Consider the following 17,601-nt stretch of genomic DNA (forward strand, 5'->3'; position numbering starts at 1 on the left):
CTCATTCTCACCCAGTCGGGTGCCGGTGTACTTGTCTCTATCTTTTTTATTTTCCTGTGATATGTGGTGTGAATGCATTTAAAATTGTGGCATTTTTATGTGGAATTTATAAAGATCTGTACTACCATTGTAGTGAGGCTAAGCATCATTGAATATATAAAAAAATACAACTGGGTTTACCCAGTTGGGGGGAGCGGCCTCATTCTCACCTAGTCGGGTGCCGGCGTACTTGTCTCTATCTCTTTTATTTTCCTGTGATATGTGGTGTGAATGCATTTAAAATTGTGGCATTTTTATGTGGAATTTATAAATTTCTAAAATTCTAGGTTTATTAAGTTATTTGACTGAAAATCATGCTTCTATGTAAGCACGACTTTGACACATGTTGATTCCACAAAGATATGGCATCTAACTTCACAAAACATGAAGTTGGCAAACAATTATTTCTTAGCTGACAAATAAGGCTCTTCGCTTACTTCTCTAACTTCAAAGAACAAACCTAACACTGCTCTTCTCACATTGAAACAAAGCAAATCTATACCTTGCATTTGCCATGTGTGGAAAAGGAAAGGGAGGAAAGGGAAGAGAGGGAGGGATCTTCAGAAGAAAGAAAAGAAAGAAAGATCTATTAACTGTCTGCAAAAGACATATGAGACCAACATCTGAAATAATTCATATACACATACACCCCACATAGGGGAACAATATATGTCTAGCACACCAATATATAACGAGAACAAACTAGGAAGCGACACTATTTATTTTAATTTTGTTTCTTTATCAAGAACAACAATTCGTCAGAAGTGAGGAATATAAAGCTAACCCACCAGTCATGTCCTTCGTGAGCAACGCCCTATTGAAACGAGCGAATGGCATACATAAGCAGCAAATCCAAAGCAAGCTTATATCTCCTCGCAAGCAATCTTTCCCTGTCACGAAATTAAATGGGAAGAAGCAAGACGAGCCCAAAGACCCATGGAGCTGCTTTATGAGATAACCGCAGCAGATTGGAAAGTCTTATCAACATTAAGATTATACACTCCTCTTCTATGCTGAGGCTTCAGGCTCAGAAATCCCATATTCCTCATTTGACCATCGTTACTACAAATTCATCATTGTTACTACAAGTTCATCTTTTAATAAAGATTTTAAAATACAAAATTTGGAAAGGCAAGTCGAAGGTCTAGGTTGGCAAGGGACCTCACAAAGAGCCCAGCAAGGAAAGCTTCGACTAAATTTGGCCAAGACTAGGCTGAGGCCGCCTTGGAAATAGAAGGGGATGACTCTACGAGAATTGCATGCGAATGTAGCCTGGCATTTCAGTTCCCAACAGGGTTCACATCCCTTCAATGCCCCATTCCCACACTCGTCTCCCCAAGCAATTGCAGCTCAAAAATAATACACCTACCACCTCCTCATCAGTCAAAAGCGACAATTGCCATTCTTTTTTTTGTGCACATCTTTGTGTAGAGGATTCCTTTGACGCCACAAAATTAACAAGGACTCCATTGACTAGACAATGACTTTGTCCCACAAGCAAGAAGGTTATAGAGAAGTTTTGCAAGGATTCCAAAGTCACAATGAGTCTTCTATAATAGTTGACATGCTCCATGAGTTGCTTGGAGGTGTCACATTAAATTCTCATAGGTATTGACCTCCATTCTGCTATGTATGTGGCCAGACTCTTATCTATTTAATCCTTTGCATGTCGTTTACCCTCTTGCTAATTATACCTAGAGAAATTTTGTTTCGTGAGATTTCTTCAGTTAACTGCGTCACAATTGCAAGATATTGCATAATAGAAGACTGCCACATGGACATTTCCTCCATCAACATAGGCACCTACATGGCAGGAAGGCTTGGGGTAACTCAAAGCTACCAAAATGTTATGGTGCAATTTCGATGCATCTTTAAAAGGTGTCATCATCTTTGGCAAGCCGTACTCCATCTTTGGACAGTCCTTAAGTTTACGACAAGCAATAAAGAGACTTTACGGTTTCACGATGATTTAAGCATTTGTAAACGTCCTAAAGGTTCAGACCAAGATGTAAAGGGCACCACATTCAAACTGTTGTTGAGAGATGAGGTTTAAACGTGTATACTTTTGTCTACGTAACATTTCCTTGAGATGGGGGGCCAGCCCATCTCCTCCTTTACCCTTCTCACTCGTGCTATTTGAACTTCTCTGTCTCCCTCTCTTTTTCAATCTCCTATATGCCAAAAGGTGACTCGTATGCTGCGTTTCATTTCAGTTAAAATCGTTAAGCCCATGTCACCGGATTACCTGAAGGAAAAGGTGCAATTGCAAAATGTGGAGCCTAAATTTCGTTTCCTCCTTTCAAGCACTTCAGCTTGTTAAGGAAGCATACAAGGAAGAATGTGACATCATAAGTAACGTGACGGAGTGCCAGACAAAAGAAACTTCCAAAACGCATGGCCAGGCCACCTTCAATCTTCTCGAATTAGATACCAACCTCGACTGATTTGTTTGGATTATGAGGTGCCGTGGCAGTAATGGTACCGAACGTAGTAGACATGTTAGCGATCCAGAACTCGAACGAAACCTAAAACCACAAGCCTCAACCTGAAAGCGAGAATTTCCATCAAGATTACGCCAAATGGGGAAATTTTGATTCGTGAAACAAGCTAAGTTTCGATCTTACCAAAAATGCTAGGAGTGAGCTTGATGCGAAAAGCATGCGTTCTTTCACTCTCCACGCTACTTCTAGAGGCCCTTGGCTGACACGCTGGCAATTCTCCTTTTTGTTTCTTTTAAGCGGTAGTGCTAATTTCGAAATTGTGAATTTCCACGTGTAGTTTCTAAATTTACTAAAAAATTCTTTTTTGTGCGCTCTCTCTCTCTCTCTCTCCCCAAACCATGAGGCGCTACCCACTATCTTGTTTTGTTTGCTAGCAATGCCTCCTCAAGAAGAATGTGATAAAGGAGGATAAACTCCTTTTGTGAATTTCCACGTGTATCTTTTACAAAATCCTATTTGTTTAAAATTGTCATTTGTAGAGATCATCTTACAAAAATTGCCTTTTAATAACTCAATGTCCTTTAAAATATTATTTGGTTTTTCTTGTGCATCCAAAAGTTTTTGCTTTATCACTATACTAGGAGGCATTGCATGGTCTATAGATAAGACCATATAATAAATAGATTTATAGGGAGGAAGCTCAAAAAGTGTCGACACATTTGCAATTGTACTTTGAAACGAATAAATTTTGAATGTGCATTAAGAAGATATGATATCAAAGTACACAATTCCTCTTCAAATTAGATTGAATAAGGCTTTATAAGAAGTAACAAATTTGAATAATTAGGAGAAAGTTCAATAGCTATTTAAGTGAGATGTAAAGAGTAAGGTTTTGGAGGTCAACTTGGATATTCTTGCTTGTAAAATAAGGCATATATGAACTTTGAAAAGAAGAAGTTAGAATTAAAAAAACCTTGTAGGCAAAGTGGTGCCATCTATTGCAATGAAATCAATGCACTAAGAAAGTTAGAGAAATGAAGGTTTCAATTTAAACGTGAAGAAAATGTAATTGATCAAAATACATTTATAGATATTTTAATAAATGCATACTAAATGGTCCATCACAAAACTGAAGCTAGTTACATTACACTATGTAAAAATCAATATCCTCTACGTATGGTTTAAGGTAAAGATAGTGAAAGGTTTAGGTTTCCAAGATTATTCATTGGCTAACCAATATGTGTCCCTAAAAGGAAATTATCATATTTAAACATTTATATGAGCTTATCATAGCTACACAATATAACATTTCTTATTTAAGTATATTAAGTATGAATACTTGAAATCAGGTAAATTGAATTGATATGAGTTTGATAATAGGTATTTGTGTGTGTTTAATGTAGTTGCAATCCCACATCAAACATAGGACTTTGAAAACTTAAGAGAAATGAGAAATAATTCATATCTGCTTATCATACCGGATAATATAACATTTGCTATTTAAGTATATTAAGTATGAATACTTGGTTTCACTAAGCGTAACAAATGACAAAAATATACGTTAGACATATGATTGTATCGAGATGTCTAAAGGAAAGCGAGGTGTTTTGGAAGACAGGGATGAGTCCTCAAGGTCTGGGTGCGGTCTCTAGAAGATGAAATCTTTCGTGAACCTCATCCCCCTTCTTACTAGTGGTTTCCATGAGATTGACGATGAGTTGGCTGGTAAGCTATTGTACAAAGAGTTTGAAAGAAGAGCTAGGGAGGTGGCAAGGAAACCTAGGCACGAGTCTCGCAAAAAGCATGTGGTCTCCTGCAAGATTGATTTGGCTGACATTAAGCCATAACTGACAAGGCTGGTTAAAAGAGACTTGTACTTATTTTTCACCAAAAGAGTGCCATCAATGGTGCAGCTAGAAGAGTTCCTTACATACGTGTGCGATATCTCACCTGTTGGCTATGTGGCAAAATTCCTTGGAATAGGTTTCTTCATGCCTAGCCTGCTTTTTGAGCAGCTCATAGATGAATTGGTCAGGTTCTCTTTTGTTTTTTCTAGTGCAACCGTGTTGGTTATGTTGTGGAGCTTGTCGTTTAGCATTGACAAGTTTCTATCGAGCCCTCGAGGCAACGGTATAAGGAATATTCCTTGAATATTCCATGGACAACTGGTCGGTTCCACCGACTACGTTGATCTAACTACCGCCCTCATAGCTATAAAGAGGCGACCTCCCCAGTTCATTGTACCAGCAGAGATCTTCCAGCTAGTAGCTCTTTACCTAGTATCTGTCTAGATCGCCATCTAAGCTCCACTGTGGGAACACACGGGTGGACGGAGCCATCATCTGTACTATATCAGTATTGAAGGAAAATTTTGTTCATCTCCAATTTGATTTCCTATTTTTTTTTAAAAAAATTCAACTACAATATTACTAGCTATTACACTCACAGATTACCTCTAGTTCTTTTATTGTTCTCTAACCTATCTTTAATTTTCTAATTTATGCCTATCCCTGTAGTTACTTTAAATCCTTGTTTGGTCTTCCTATTTAAGTGATTCAATAGTATGAACTTATATATATGCTTAAGTTTGTTTACATATATACTATTGTTTATAGATCATTAATCTTGTACGTCTTCAAGAAAACTCCCCCCTTGTTCCCCCTCTTTTCCTCTACTCTTTTACTCTCTTAACGTTTTTAAGCACTTTAATTGTTTCTGTGTTACTTTTTTTTTTCTCTACTTATTTCTCCCTTTATTGCTGGCTTTATTGTTAAAAATTTTTAAAATTCATTATGCAAAAACGTTTTTAACTTAGGCCTTTTCCCATGTGCCAAGTGGACTCCTGAGCCTTCTCATTGGGAGGAATCTAATCACCATCAGTCTTGTAACACAATGCCAGAACTCTTTTAGGATAATTCTTAGCATAGTGATAGGTACAATGACAAATGTAGGAGATCGAGAATGTGACAAATCTAACTTGGTGGGCAGAAAGCTTACTGCTTAGCGAGTAACAACCTTATAGTATGGCAGCTCGTATCCTAGCTCTTGGCCTAAAGGATCCAGGCCCTCTTGAGATTTGACTATGATTTCCATCGTGATTTTTTGGGGGGGGGGGGGGACAAGAAGCACTCTTCCCTAAGAAGTCCCAATCCGCTCCATTGAATCCCAAGGATTGTAGGTAGATTAGGCAAGTCGAAATGGTTTTCTCGATCAAGATGGCTCCAAAAAGAAGTTCATGCACAAGGAATCAGAGGCCCTGCCCCGAAAGGGTTGGAAGAGGAGATGTAAGAGGCAAATCATCGCAAAGGCTTCTAGAGGAAAGGCACCAAAAAGGAAAGTGTTTGGCTCAAGTAATCTCAATGCATGTGCGTTGCCCTCAAAGGAAGGCTTAAAAACGTTGCTTAGAGTGTGGATCAAGGGAAGGAAAATCAATTCAACTTCTTTAGAGATGTATACCGCTAGCGAGTCAATAGTTTAAAGAGGAGTTGTGCAATGATGGTGTGAAGTCTATTGAGGTGTTGCCATGTAACTTAGACGACTATTGCAATTTGTTGAAGCAAAAAGGTTGCCCCGCAATCCCTAGGAAGGTAAATGTGGATCTTATTCTTGTACAGGATTTGAAATGTGGGGAAGAAGATTCTTATTGGTTTGCAATCCGAAGAGGCAAAGGGGTTTCTAGTATCCTGGCTAAGGAGGCTCTTGGGGCTCAAGAATTGTCTCATCATGAAGAGGAGTGGTTTTTGGCAGCGACTATGTGTGTTAACACAATTGCTATTTCAGAATATTCATGTATGGATACATCAATCAGATAATTGATATGAGATATCGACAATTTGTTGTAGTCTCACATAGAGCATAGGACCTCTGAAAACTTAAGAATATTTCTTAACCATTGGAGCAATTGATCACTGACCCTGGTATTGTGGAAAGTGTTAAGATAGCAGTCTAGAACTCTACTAACATCGTGAACAAAGGTTTTAGGGGTTGTGTATGTGTCATCAACAAATTGTTAAGGAGTCATTTGCTATGGCCAAAAAAAGGGGAGGTAATAAAATACCCTTGTCTGATAGACCTTTTAAATAGAAAGTTATCCATTTACATGGGCCTTGGCTTTTGAAATAGTGAGTAGAATTTTGACATATGACACATATGTAGGCATCATGCCCATATTTTGAAGAGCTTGTATTAAAAAATTATATTCTAGCCTACCATATACCTTGTCAAAGTCAACTTTAAGGAAACAAATACTTGATTGGTACCCTTTGCATACTCAAATCAATGGCTTCAAGGAATTGTCTACTCTTAATAAAACCTTGTTGTTTTTTTATGATCCAAGTGTCCATTCTTCTTTGTATCCTTAGTGCCAGGGCTTTGGCAAAGAATTTGTAACTACAATTTAGCATGGTGAGGGTTTCCAAATTTTTATCTCCTCTATGTTGCTTTCCTTAAGAGTGAGCTTAATAATGCTTCCATTCACATGCCTAGGTAATTGCTGCTCTCGGACACTCTCCAACCAAAGTAAGGTCCCCACAAAATCCAAACATATCTTGCAAAAATCTATTGGAAGCCCATCCTCCCTAGGTGTCTTTCCATGAGCCATTACCTCAACACCCTCTTTTAACTCTTTTTGAGTTAAGGGAGTATTTAGGAAGAAATTATCAAATCTTAAACAGTCATTGCTCTAGAATATGAACAATTTTCCTTATCATTTTCCTCCACAAAAGTAGAAAGTAAGTTCTAGAAATGTTGAAGTATTAAACGCATGTTCTCTTTTGAGGAGGAGGCAAGTGTGGAGTCATACCTTTTGAGAAATTAGATTTTCTCAGTGTTTCTTTTTCTCTCAATGAACTTGAAGGTTTTCTTGTTGGTTTGTCCACTTTCTTGCCCACCAATTGCTAAAATGAGTTTGAGTCTCATTCAACTTGATTCGTTCTCGAAGTCAAACTTCTCTCTTGGCCTTGTTGAGATTTTCTAGAGCACTATGATCTCCCTATCTTATTGCTATCTCTAGTTCTTCAATTGAAAGCTTGAGATCATCCGCTCTTTCAACCTTATTTTTGCTCTATTTTTCATAGCTTTTCTCAGCAAATTTTAGGTGTTTTCTATTGTCAAACTAGGAAATAGAGCTTGGTCTATGTTTATTAGCAAAAGCTGCTCTTCACACAACTATACTTGCTCCTAAATGCTTTTCACGTAGAAGATCTTGGAACAAGCTTTAAACCAAAGAGATATTTTCCAAGTCCAAAATCACAATAGTGAGGACAAGTTTTGTGATTTGAAATAGTAAGAGATGAGAATACCTAAGAAGAAGTGTTGATTGTTCTATATAATAGTTCATGTAAATATAGTATGTCAAGCCTAGCCTCACTCCTAAGATCACCCATTGTCTATTGTACCAAGCGTATGTCCTAGAGTACCATCATCAACATGGTGAATAGTATCTTTAAATTATTCCCAAGCCAGTGATTTAAACCCCCTTATTATAGACCCTGAACCATTTGTCCTTTTTGTCTTTGACCATGTTAAAGTCCTAAAGTGCAAAAGCATTTCCCCCTAGTGGATAGCCTCACAGTGTAAAACAAAGGTTTTTTAGCTCAATATTGTCTCAATTTATACCCTTACAGGAGTCCAAAGTATAGCAAAAACTTCAGAATCTCTTTCTATTCTCACCATTGTCCCTTAACTCCCTAATTATGCTATCCTTGAAGTGGGAATACACCTGTATACATACATACATACATACATATGTACGTATATATATAAATGGATACAAAGATACATATATATCGATATACATAAATGGATACATAGATACATATATATGCATGACTCTCTGTGTGTGTGCACACATGTGTGTGCGTGCGTTAGTGCGGGCGTGCGTGTGCACGCGTGTGTGTGTGTGTGTGGAAGACAAGACAACAACCCCTTTTGCATAGTGAAAAGACAAAAGAGTCAGGGTAAAGGATAGAAAGAGAACATTATAGAATTAAAGAAGAGTTTGAGTATGTAAGTAAAGCACCTACGAAATTGCATAAAAAGTATATAAGAACTTTGATAAGAAATGACAATAATGTTTTTGCAAAAACAAAAAGGAGCTTGGTAGAGTCCTGATAAGAATATCTTTTATTGAAGAGGAGAGTCTGCATACCTGCCACCATCCAACAAGAAAACATGGTAAGAACCAGCTTAACTTTAATAAGGAAGATAGGTGTCATAAACACCGCTCCCTTGTTATCAGGGTCACAATAAAATAGTAACTTAAACACAGACTTAAACAGCTCGATGTGGACTTTAAAGGTGTAAAAAAAGGGCCTAGAGAGAATTTGAAAAAAAAAAGGATTTCAAAAGTTAGTTTTAAAATTGATAAAAATAATTGGTGGGAAATCAAGTGAAATTAGGAAAATTATTGGGGAATAAAGAGGGAAAAATAGGGAATAAAATTGGAGAAAATTGGTTAAAGATGCGGGGGGGGGGGGGGGGGAGAGAGAGAGAGAGATTTAGAGCTTTAATAAAGAAATTGAAAAAAATCCAAGAGGAATCATGAAAAATTAGGAAGTCTTTGTGAGATAGAAGGAAAAGGAATTAGAAAAAATAGAAAAAGGGAAAATTAAGAAATTAAATGGATATAAAAGAAAAAGGAGAATAGTAAGTGTGTGTGTGTGTACCCACCTTTGCCCTAGTAGCATACAACACACTAGATGAGACAATAGGACATCACCTAATGTGATGACCTACTGTCTACCCGAAAAGGACTAGTAATGTTTTAAAAGTGTCAAATAAGTAGTGGAAAAAGAGTAAGAGAAGTGCTTGAGTAAGACATGCAATTTTGGGTCAATGGGAGCTATTGGTTTTGCAAGTAAGGAGGGGAAAAAAGAGTTTATATGATAGCCATAACACGGATGGAGTGGGCTAGTCTAGGAATTGTTTGGGATGGAAGACTTCTTAAAAAGAAGAAAAAACCAAAAGAAAACAAAAATTGTTGGGCGAGCAATGAAGTGAGTCAAAAGGCAACGCCATGATAACTTAAATGTAATAAGTGCAACCATCCAAAGATGCTTGGGATGAGGGAGAAGGAGTGAAAGAGGGTTGTTGAGAGCTTCTGATTGGAGCGAAACATCCCATGAAATTTTTTGAAAGGAAAATAGGACACAAGTTAGAGAAAGGAGTCAAGAAGCCAAAAAAGGCCTTAATGACTTAAGTGTACTATGTACAACTATCCAGAGTTGTAGGGGAAATGACATGAGTGTGTAAGACAAGACAACAACCCCTTTTGCATAGTGAAAAGACAAAAGAGTCAGGGTAAAGGATAGAAAGAGAAGATCATAAAATTAAGGAAGAGTTTGAGTATGTAGGTAAAGCACTTACGAAATTGAATAAAAAGTATATGAGAGCTTTGATAAGAAACGACAATAATAATTATGCAAAAACCATTTTTGCCCACCATCCAACAAGAAAACATGGTAAGAACTAGCTTAATTTAATTGGGAAGACAGGTGTCATAAACACCCCTCCCTTGTTATTAGGGTCACAATAAAATAGTAGCTTAAACACAGACTTAAACAGCTCGATGTGGACTTTAAAGGTGTAAAAAAAGGGGCCTAGAGAGAATTTGAAAAAAAGGAAAAGGGATTTTAAAAGTTAGTTTTAAAAAATTAATAAAAATAATTAGGGGGGAATCATGTGAAAATAGGAGAAAATTGGTTAAAGATGCGAGGGGGGGGGGGAGAGAGAGAGAGAGAGAAATTTAGAGCTTTAAGAAAAAAATTAAAAGAAAATTAGGAGGAATCGGGAAAAATTAGGGAGTGTTTGTGAGAGAAGGAAAAGGAATTAGAAAAAATAGGAAAAGGGAAAATTAAGAAATTAAATGGTTGCAAATGAAAAAGGAGAATAGTAAGTGTATGTGTGTGTGTGTGTGTGTTGACATACAAAACCAATATCATCTATTCAAAATTTTAGTAGGCATAAAAATACATGATTGGAAGACATATGAATCGCGCAATGAATATTGTACCATAAAGTAATAAACAAGAAAATGCAAAAATACCACATGATATTGAAGGAGCCCCACTCGCTTGCATCCATCCACAAAAAAGACAAGTTAGAATGAGCACCTTCTAGTGTGGGAACTGTAGGTTTCAAGGCGTAGCTCCACTTCTTATCGATGTCACAATATCATATGCTACAAGTATCAGCAAATTCCAATAATATTAGTTGGTGCATCGTATTGCACCTCCGCACTAAATCCATAGCCTTAGAGATGCTCCATATGTGTGGTGCTAGTAGCTCACCCTTTCTAAAAAGGACTTCCACTATTAACCCGTGCATAGGCAGTTATGTCAATCCATGTCTTGTATGTATGTAGACTTTTTAAACATTCTCATACCTCAACACTAGAGCAAACTTATTTTGGTAGATGCGAAGTCAACTTGTCACCTTTATAGGACCATGAACTTACTCACGTTGCATCGCAGAAAAATTTAAGATCATGAAAATTAAAGAATGCCATGTATATGGCAGTAAGTCATTCATACATTACACACACACATATTGTATCTATTGAGTATGTGAAGAACAACAACCAATTTATCCTTGAAATCTAGATAGTTGATCAAACATTTCTTTAATTAATTAGTACATGTATGTATCAAACTTCCTGCTACTGTTGGAATGCTTCAATAGTAGGTTGTGGAAAAGGCCTCGGTAATTTATGCATTTGAAGCAAGCCATCTAATAGTATATTAGTACTATTAAGATATTTCCTTATTAGATGCGTATTAGAACTTGTCAACCACTGGATTTTATCTAATTCATTATGGGTCTATGCCAAATCTACCTATATCCTTTGCTCATCCTTAAGACAAATGCATGTATAGCCAAATGCAATCATATGAAGAGCCATTTATCATCACTATAGAAACGTGTACGTGTGTAACGCCACATGCAAATCGGTTTTCGTAAGTACCTCAAAAGTTATACTAGTCCTTCAAGACTAATTGATACGAATTGCAATAGTGTACAGAGTAGTCCAATCCAGTCGGCTCTCAACTGTATGCTCCTAGTATAAGCTCCTTATAGCCTTGAAGCTAAAAAACCATATTGCGATAGAGCGACCACCCATGTACATGCTCAGCTAGCTATGTGCTAGATACTTGTATTTGGCCCCTCCATGGACTCTTTTGGGATTTTTCCCACTTGTTGCTTTTGAAAGGTGGTTGCTAAAGATATTAATTGCCAAGCATACCTGGCTAGAGTGGAATTCTCTCTTTATTGGGGGCCTTGAGCTTTGACAAAGCACTCAACAGGCATACCTGGGACGTGCTTTCATTGAGGCAAGTGGCTAGGTGTTTTGTCTGCTAGCTGTATGTGCGAGACTGGTATGTGTCCATCCAATGATGCTTTTGGAGAAATTTTCATTTGTTTCTTTTAAAAGGCGGTTGCTAAAGAAATTTGCCTGCGAGCAAAAGTGTATACAGGATTTCAACTTCGCACACTTGTTTGATTTCTTTGAAATTATGTTGTGAGCATAGGGATCTTCTCATGTAATGTAAACTTTTATGCCCTGTACATGCTTATTTTGTAGATTCTGTACTTTCTTAAACTAATTCTTGGTTGGGGATGGGAGAGGTACATTGCTCAAGCATGGTTGGCATCAACTAAATGCAAGCTACTTGGCCATGGTTGGTTATCATAGAATTGAACCAAAATTTGATTTTATATTATTCCTAAGAATTCCCAAGTCTCTATCTTATTTGATATTCCCTAAAGAATTGAAATTGCAAAAATTCCTTGCACCTTAGATATCTCTCAATCCTTGATGATTTGAAGTAAGAGTCCAACTAAGTTGTAGATATATGAATAAGCCACAACTTTGTTTGGAAGCAAACCCATCCAAGATTTATAACAAAAGTTATGGTGCTGTCAAAATAACCAAAAGTTGTTTTTGCTACAACCAAGAAAAGGCCTTGAAATTGCAAAAAATTTAGGATAGCTAGATTGCAACCTAATTCTCTCTCATTTTTTGAGGATTTGTAGTATGAGAAAAATTGAGAAGTTGTAGATGTATGAATGAGCTACAACTTTTGTTTCCGAAGCAAATCCATCCTACATTCATAACAAAAGCTATGATGCTCTCAAAATAGCCAAAGGTTGCTTTTGTTATAGCCAAGAAAATGCCTTGAAATTGCATAAATTTCTGTATAGCTAGTTTGCAACCTGATTATCTCTCAAAATTTTAAATTCCAACTACTGCTTTGTTATAGAATATTAGAATGCCAAGATTTGATTGATGCTAATCTAGATAGAGTGACAAGGATAACAACTGTGTGTCGGCATTGAAGCCTGGCTTCCACAGCTTGAATGAGTTGTTCTAACCTTCATTCGGTTGTGATGGTGCTAGGTGAGTTGGCATACCTCTCCATCAAAATTGCATAATTAAATCTTTGGTGTGATTTGATGGACTCCACAGCTTGAATGAATTGTTCTAACCTTCATTTAGTTGTGTGTTGGCATTGAAGCTTGGCTTCCACACCTTGAATGAATTGTTGTAGCCTTCATTCGATTGTGATGGTGCTATGTGAGTTGGCATACCTCTCCATTAGAGTTGCATAATTAAATCTTTGGTGTGATTTGATGGACTCAAGATACAACGTTGGCAACTTTGAGTAGTACCTTTTGGCAGATTATCTCCAACTATTGTAAAGTAGGAGTGAATTAATTGTTGGAGAATATTCTTGACTCTTTTGGCATTTTGGACATTTTACTAATATGAATGTGAGTATTTAAATTGACTCCCACTTTGATACTCTATTTGAAGGGATTGACTAAGGTTGTTGGATTATAATTCTTGTATGTCACACCTAACAGTAACACACTTGTCACTTTTGGAAGCAAACATCTTTTGGATTGCTAGATTATTTAGCTTGCATGCCTTGCTCTTTGGCATACTCTAGCCATAATTCAATCCTTGCTTTTAGCATTAAAATTGCCCCTCTAATCCTTTGATAATAGCTATTGAGGCAATAATATCAAAAATTAACGATGAAGTGATTTGCTAACCTCCCATCCACTTGATTGCATCATGCGACCCACATGTTATAGGCAATGTTGGATACCATCTCCCAAACATTGTACACTGGTGAGGGCATCGAGCATACACAAGAAGGCTATAATGCATCATCAATCTCTATCCAAAAAGACCTATCGGCCATGGAAGATGTACATTGGTGAGAATGGGTCAATCGTGAGAAGGCATGCTCTCCCTCCATGCACCATGTGACCATGTATCTGTTGTGTGTGGGCCACAATTCTAAAGCCGCCAGCCAAAACTCTAAGCTGAAGGACATGCCCATAGGCATCCCCTTTGTGTAGCAAAAGCATCTTCCATGTACACGTATCTTCTATAGCCATAGGTGGATATGAAATCCCCATGGGCCAACAACTAGAAGAAATATGAGATCTTCTATAGTCTCATTCTAGTCTAGAGACAAGGCCAAAACCAAGAGACAGCCTCCTGAGGAACCTCTTGCTTGATCCAGTAGTGCTCCTTCGAGGTTGTCTAAGTAGCTGCCTCTAGCTAAAGACAATGGCCGATGTGAGTCGTGTATGAGAAAAAGGGCACCTCCTCTACCCTACTCAAGACTATATATAGTTGGCCAAAACCACTCCCATGGGTTCCACTGAATACCATGGAGGGGCTGGCCCTCCCAGAGCCAAAAATCTTCCTCCGAGGTTGACAAGATTGTGTTCAGATCAATGTGCCATCCCTTACCTAAGTGGCCCATTTCCCTGATCTGTATTATCACTCTAAACCATCCAGGTCCACCTCATCTAGACCATCTATATCTGTCTCAACCTGCAATGGGCCTCGAGGCCCCACCCTATAAAATCAGTAGTGAAAGGAAACAAGGGGCTCCTAAAAATGCAAACCTTGAGAGCCACCCCTATCCACTAGGGGTGGCTCTCAAGGTAGTGAAAGGAAACAAGGGGCTCCTAAAAATGCAAACCTTGAGAGCCCACTAGGAGGCAGGGGTCGTTGCATCAATCTCTACTATCCATGCATCTGCACCCCTCGAATGTGAAAGGATATGTCCTATAGTTTCTACATCCCTAGGGAGTTGGCTCCAAACTGTGAAAGATTTGGCTAGGCTATTGTCCCAATATGCATCCACCACTAGCCTAGCATATGCCCCTCTGCATCTCGGACCTCTGGGTGCCAAATGATTGGCTACCTCTTAAACTCCTCCCTGTAGGAGGGGCTGGACTGGATGATCACCCCAGCCAACCACTACCAGACCCTAAAAAGGCTCCTTATGAGGGGGGATCCCTTCCTTGTGAGGGAAGCCACTCAAAAGATCCACCTATGGGACTACTACCACTGTCCACTTGTGTAAGGAGTGTTCCCTATGAGCCCCCACATGTGAAGGAGGAGCCTCTAGGGCTCTACACCTGGGGTGAGACCATGTAACACCAACTTGCCCAAGAGTGCTCTCCTTTGCATCTCCAGATCAATGATGCCCAAACCTCCTCATGTCTGCAGCATGATCACAGTTTGCGACGCCACTCAGGCTCGACTGTTCTGTGTGCCATCCGAACCTGCCCAAAAAAAATCGTGCACCAACTGTCTCAACTGCCCCATGCATCCCCAGTGGAGACACCAGCAAGAGACTATGTACTAGGCCATGGCAAGAAGAACCTCATTGACTACTGGTGCTCTATTTGCTAACAAGAGTTTGGCCGACCTCCGAAACAAGAGTTTGCACCAAATGCTCTCTAGTACTGAGGTGATCTACTGCTTTGTTGAGATGTTTATGCCCATTGGCAACCAAGGTACCTCATTGTCTATCCTCGTGGGATCCAATGAAACCAAAATAACTTGAACCTCCTCTATGCCTATGAAAAAGCTAATAGATTTGGTCTACTTAATGCGGGCCCCAAAGGCCCCCTAGCTACCTCAAGGCTCATGGCTATTGAGCCCTTCACATATAGAGCCATGTCATCTATAAACTCAATCTCAGCAACCTCATCCCTGTGAGACCAATCGCTTGAGAGCATAGAAAATAGCCCAATGCCTCTACTACAAAAAGAAAGAGGAAGGAGGTGAGGAGGTAGCCCTGCTGAATGGATTGAGAAGAGAGAAGGCCTCACCCATGTGCCCCTCAATAATCACTTGGCTAAAGCTCCCTATGTATAGAGCTGAGACCCCTCTGGGAAGCCCAATCTCCGCATGGTGCCCTCCAAAAAGGACCACTCCACTTTATCATATGCCTTCTCAAAATGCAAGAGAAGGATGGCAAGAGGCTGTGACTCCTCCCTGGTCCAATCCACTACCTCCTAAAAAGTGAAGATATTGTTTAGGATACTACATTCCTGAACAAAACTTGTTTGCATGTCATGAGTGATGTCCGATAGGTGGGGTCTCAACTGTAAGCACAAGACTTCGGCCAAGACCTTGTAAGTGGTCTAGTAAGGTGATCAATCTCAAATACCTGATATTGATCTATCTCCCCCCTTTGGAATCAGGCATATCCAGCCTCAACTCAAGGATCAAGGGAGGGAGCCTCAGTCAAAAATCTCATGGCAAGCCAGATGGAGTGGAGTGCACATGCTCTCCAAAAAACAATGAAAAAAGCTCGAGGGAAGCCATCCTCCCTTGAGCAATTCTAAGGAGGGAAATCTTGGAGGGCATCCTAGACCTTCTCATCTATGAATGGGCCTATAGTTGTCTGCTCAAGCTCTATGGGATAACCACACAAATATGCAAGACCCAAACTTCCTCTTGGCTATCAGAGTCACCAATGACTCCTCCTCTGACTAAAACAACTGCCAATAAAAAGCCATGGTCAACTCAGGGATCTCTCGAGGGTATGTGTGCATCTATCCATGCTCATCTCATTGAGTTTAAGAAGCTGAGTCCCATGTGATTGGGGCCCAAGGGTTTCAAATAACTATCCGATCATCCTATCCCCCTGTTGTACCCGTCTAGCCTTGGAGGAGCAGTATGAGAACTCAACCTGATGAGTCTTCATGGCTTGCAAGTCAAGCCGTGCGCTCTCGTACAATGTAGCAGCCTACAAGTCAAGCCATTGGGAACCTGGGTCCTGCTCTCTAAGCCTCTCAATGGATGCCACCAGATCTAATTGCAATGCTCTCCTAAAGTTGGAGAGCATACCTTTGTTGAAGGGCTTGGGACTGCAACTGCTAGCTATTTTGCTAGATCATATCATCTACCCATGATGCCCAACCCTCTCTTAGCCCCCTCTAGCTACCTCCAGATCTCAACTATTGCCTACTGAACCTCTACCTCCTATAAGAGATCGTCTAGAATGCCAACCCCCTTTTAGGGGAGTCCCCAATGAGGCTGCTCTAGGTGGAGTATAATCAAAGAGTGATTTGACATAGTGCTGCCCACTAAGATGCCCATGGAGCCTCCCCTGAACAACATCTAATCCCCATTATAACATCTTTTGAGGTGCTCCAACAAGCCGTGATATCTCCTCTGTCCAAAAGAAAAATGAAGGTTGCTAGGAAGACTTGTAAACTTCAGCTCCCTCCATGGGTCTCTACCATTGACCGTGAAAATAAAATGCTCCCAAGTGCCCCTCTCTATAGCCAACATCTCAACAAAGGAGGCTCCACCCTACTTGTCCCCTGCTTGCATTCTCAAGCTCGTCAACCTTATCCTATAGCTCAACAATTTTCCTCCCTCATTTGTAGTTTGACCAGCTGATGTAGCTAAATAGGTGGAACACCTAGTTGTTGTTGTCGAATATATTTTCATCATATTTTGTTATTCAAAACAAAGGGTGTTCTACCCACGAAGAATCTAATTAGGTGCTCTCTCTCTCTCTCTCTCTCTCTCTCTCTCTCTCTCTCTCTTTTAAAATAAATAAAAATATAATAGAGTAATATCAAATAAAATGTTAATGTTTATGGAAAAAAATAGCTAAATGTTTGTGTAGTGTTAATAACCAAATAATATGACAATTTTTTTGCTTTTATTGAAATTTATTATAAATATGTGTAAAAATTTACTTACTCTACTAAATTAATATTTTTTATATATAAGCAATATGTACATTAATCAATATGAAATTTTATGACAATGTATTTTTGAATAAATTTA

At 39.0% G+C, this 17,601-nt stretch overlaps 1 protein-coding gene across 1 annotated transcript in view; it reads right to left on the reverse strand.

Annotated features, from left to right (window-relative positions):
* RAE1 (Transducin/WD40 repeat-like superfamily protein) overlaps positions 1-2,767 on the reverse strand; it is a 105,537-nt gene extending 102,770 nt beyond the window's left edge. The window contains exons 1-2 of the mRNA XM_087384320.1: positions 2,664-2,767; positions 2,475-2,584 (exon numbers count right to left, since the gene is read on the reverse strand). Of these exons, the coding sequence (XP_087240446.1) occupies positions 2,475-2,537 (63 nt within the window). The 5' untranslated portion in view covers positions 2,538-2,584; positions 2,664-2,767. The remainder of the gene's footprint in view (positions 1-2,474; positions 2,585-2,663) is intronic.
* Between the last annotated feature and the right edge of the window lie 14,834 nt (positions 2,768-17,601).

Source organism: Dipteris shenzhenensis, chromosome 13, assembly GCF_047967505.1.
Source record: "Dipteris shenzhenensis isolate YYH24624 ecotype China chromosome 13, Dip_SZ_1.0, whole genome shotgun sequence".
Classification (NCBI taxonomy): domain Eukaryota; kingdom Viridiplantae; phylum Streptophyta; class Polypodiopsida; order Gleicheniales; family Dipteridaceae; genus Dipteris; species Dipteris shenzhenensis.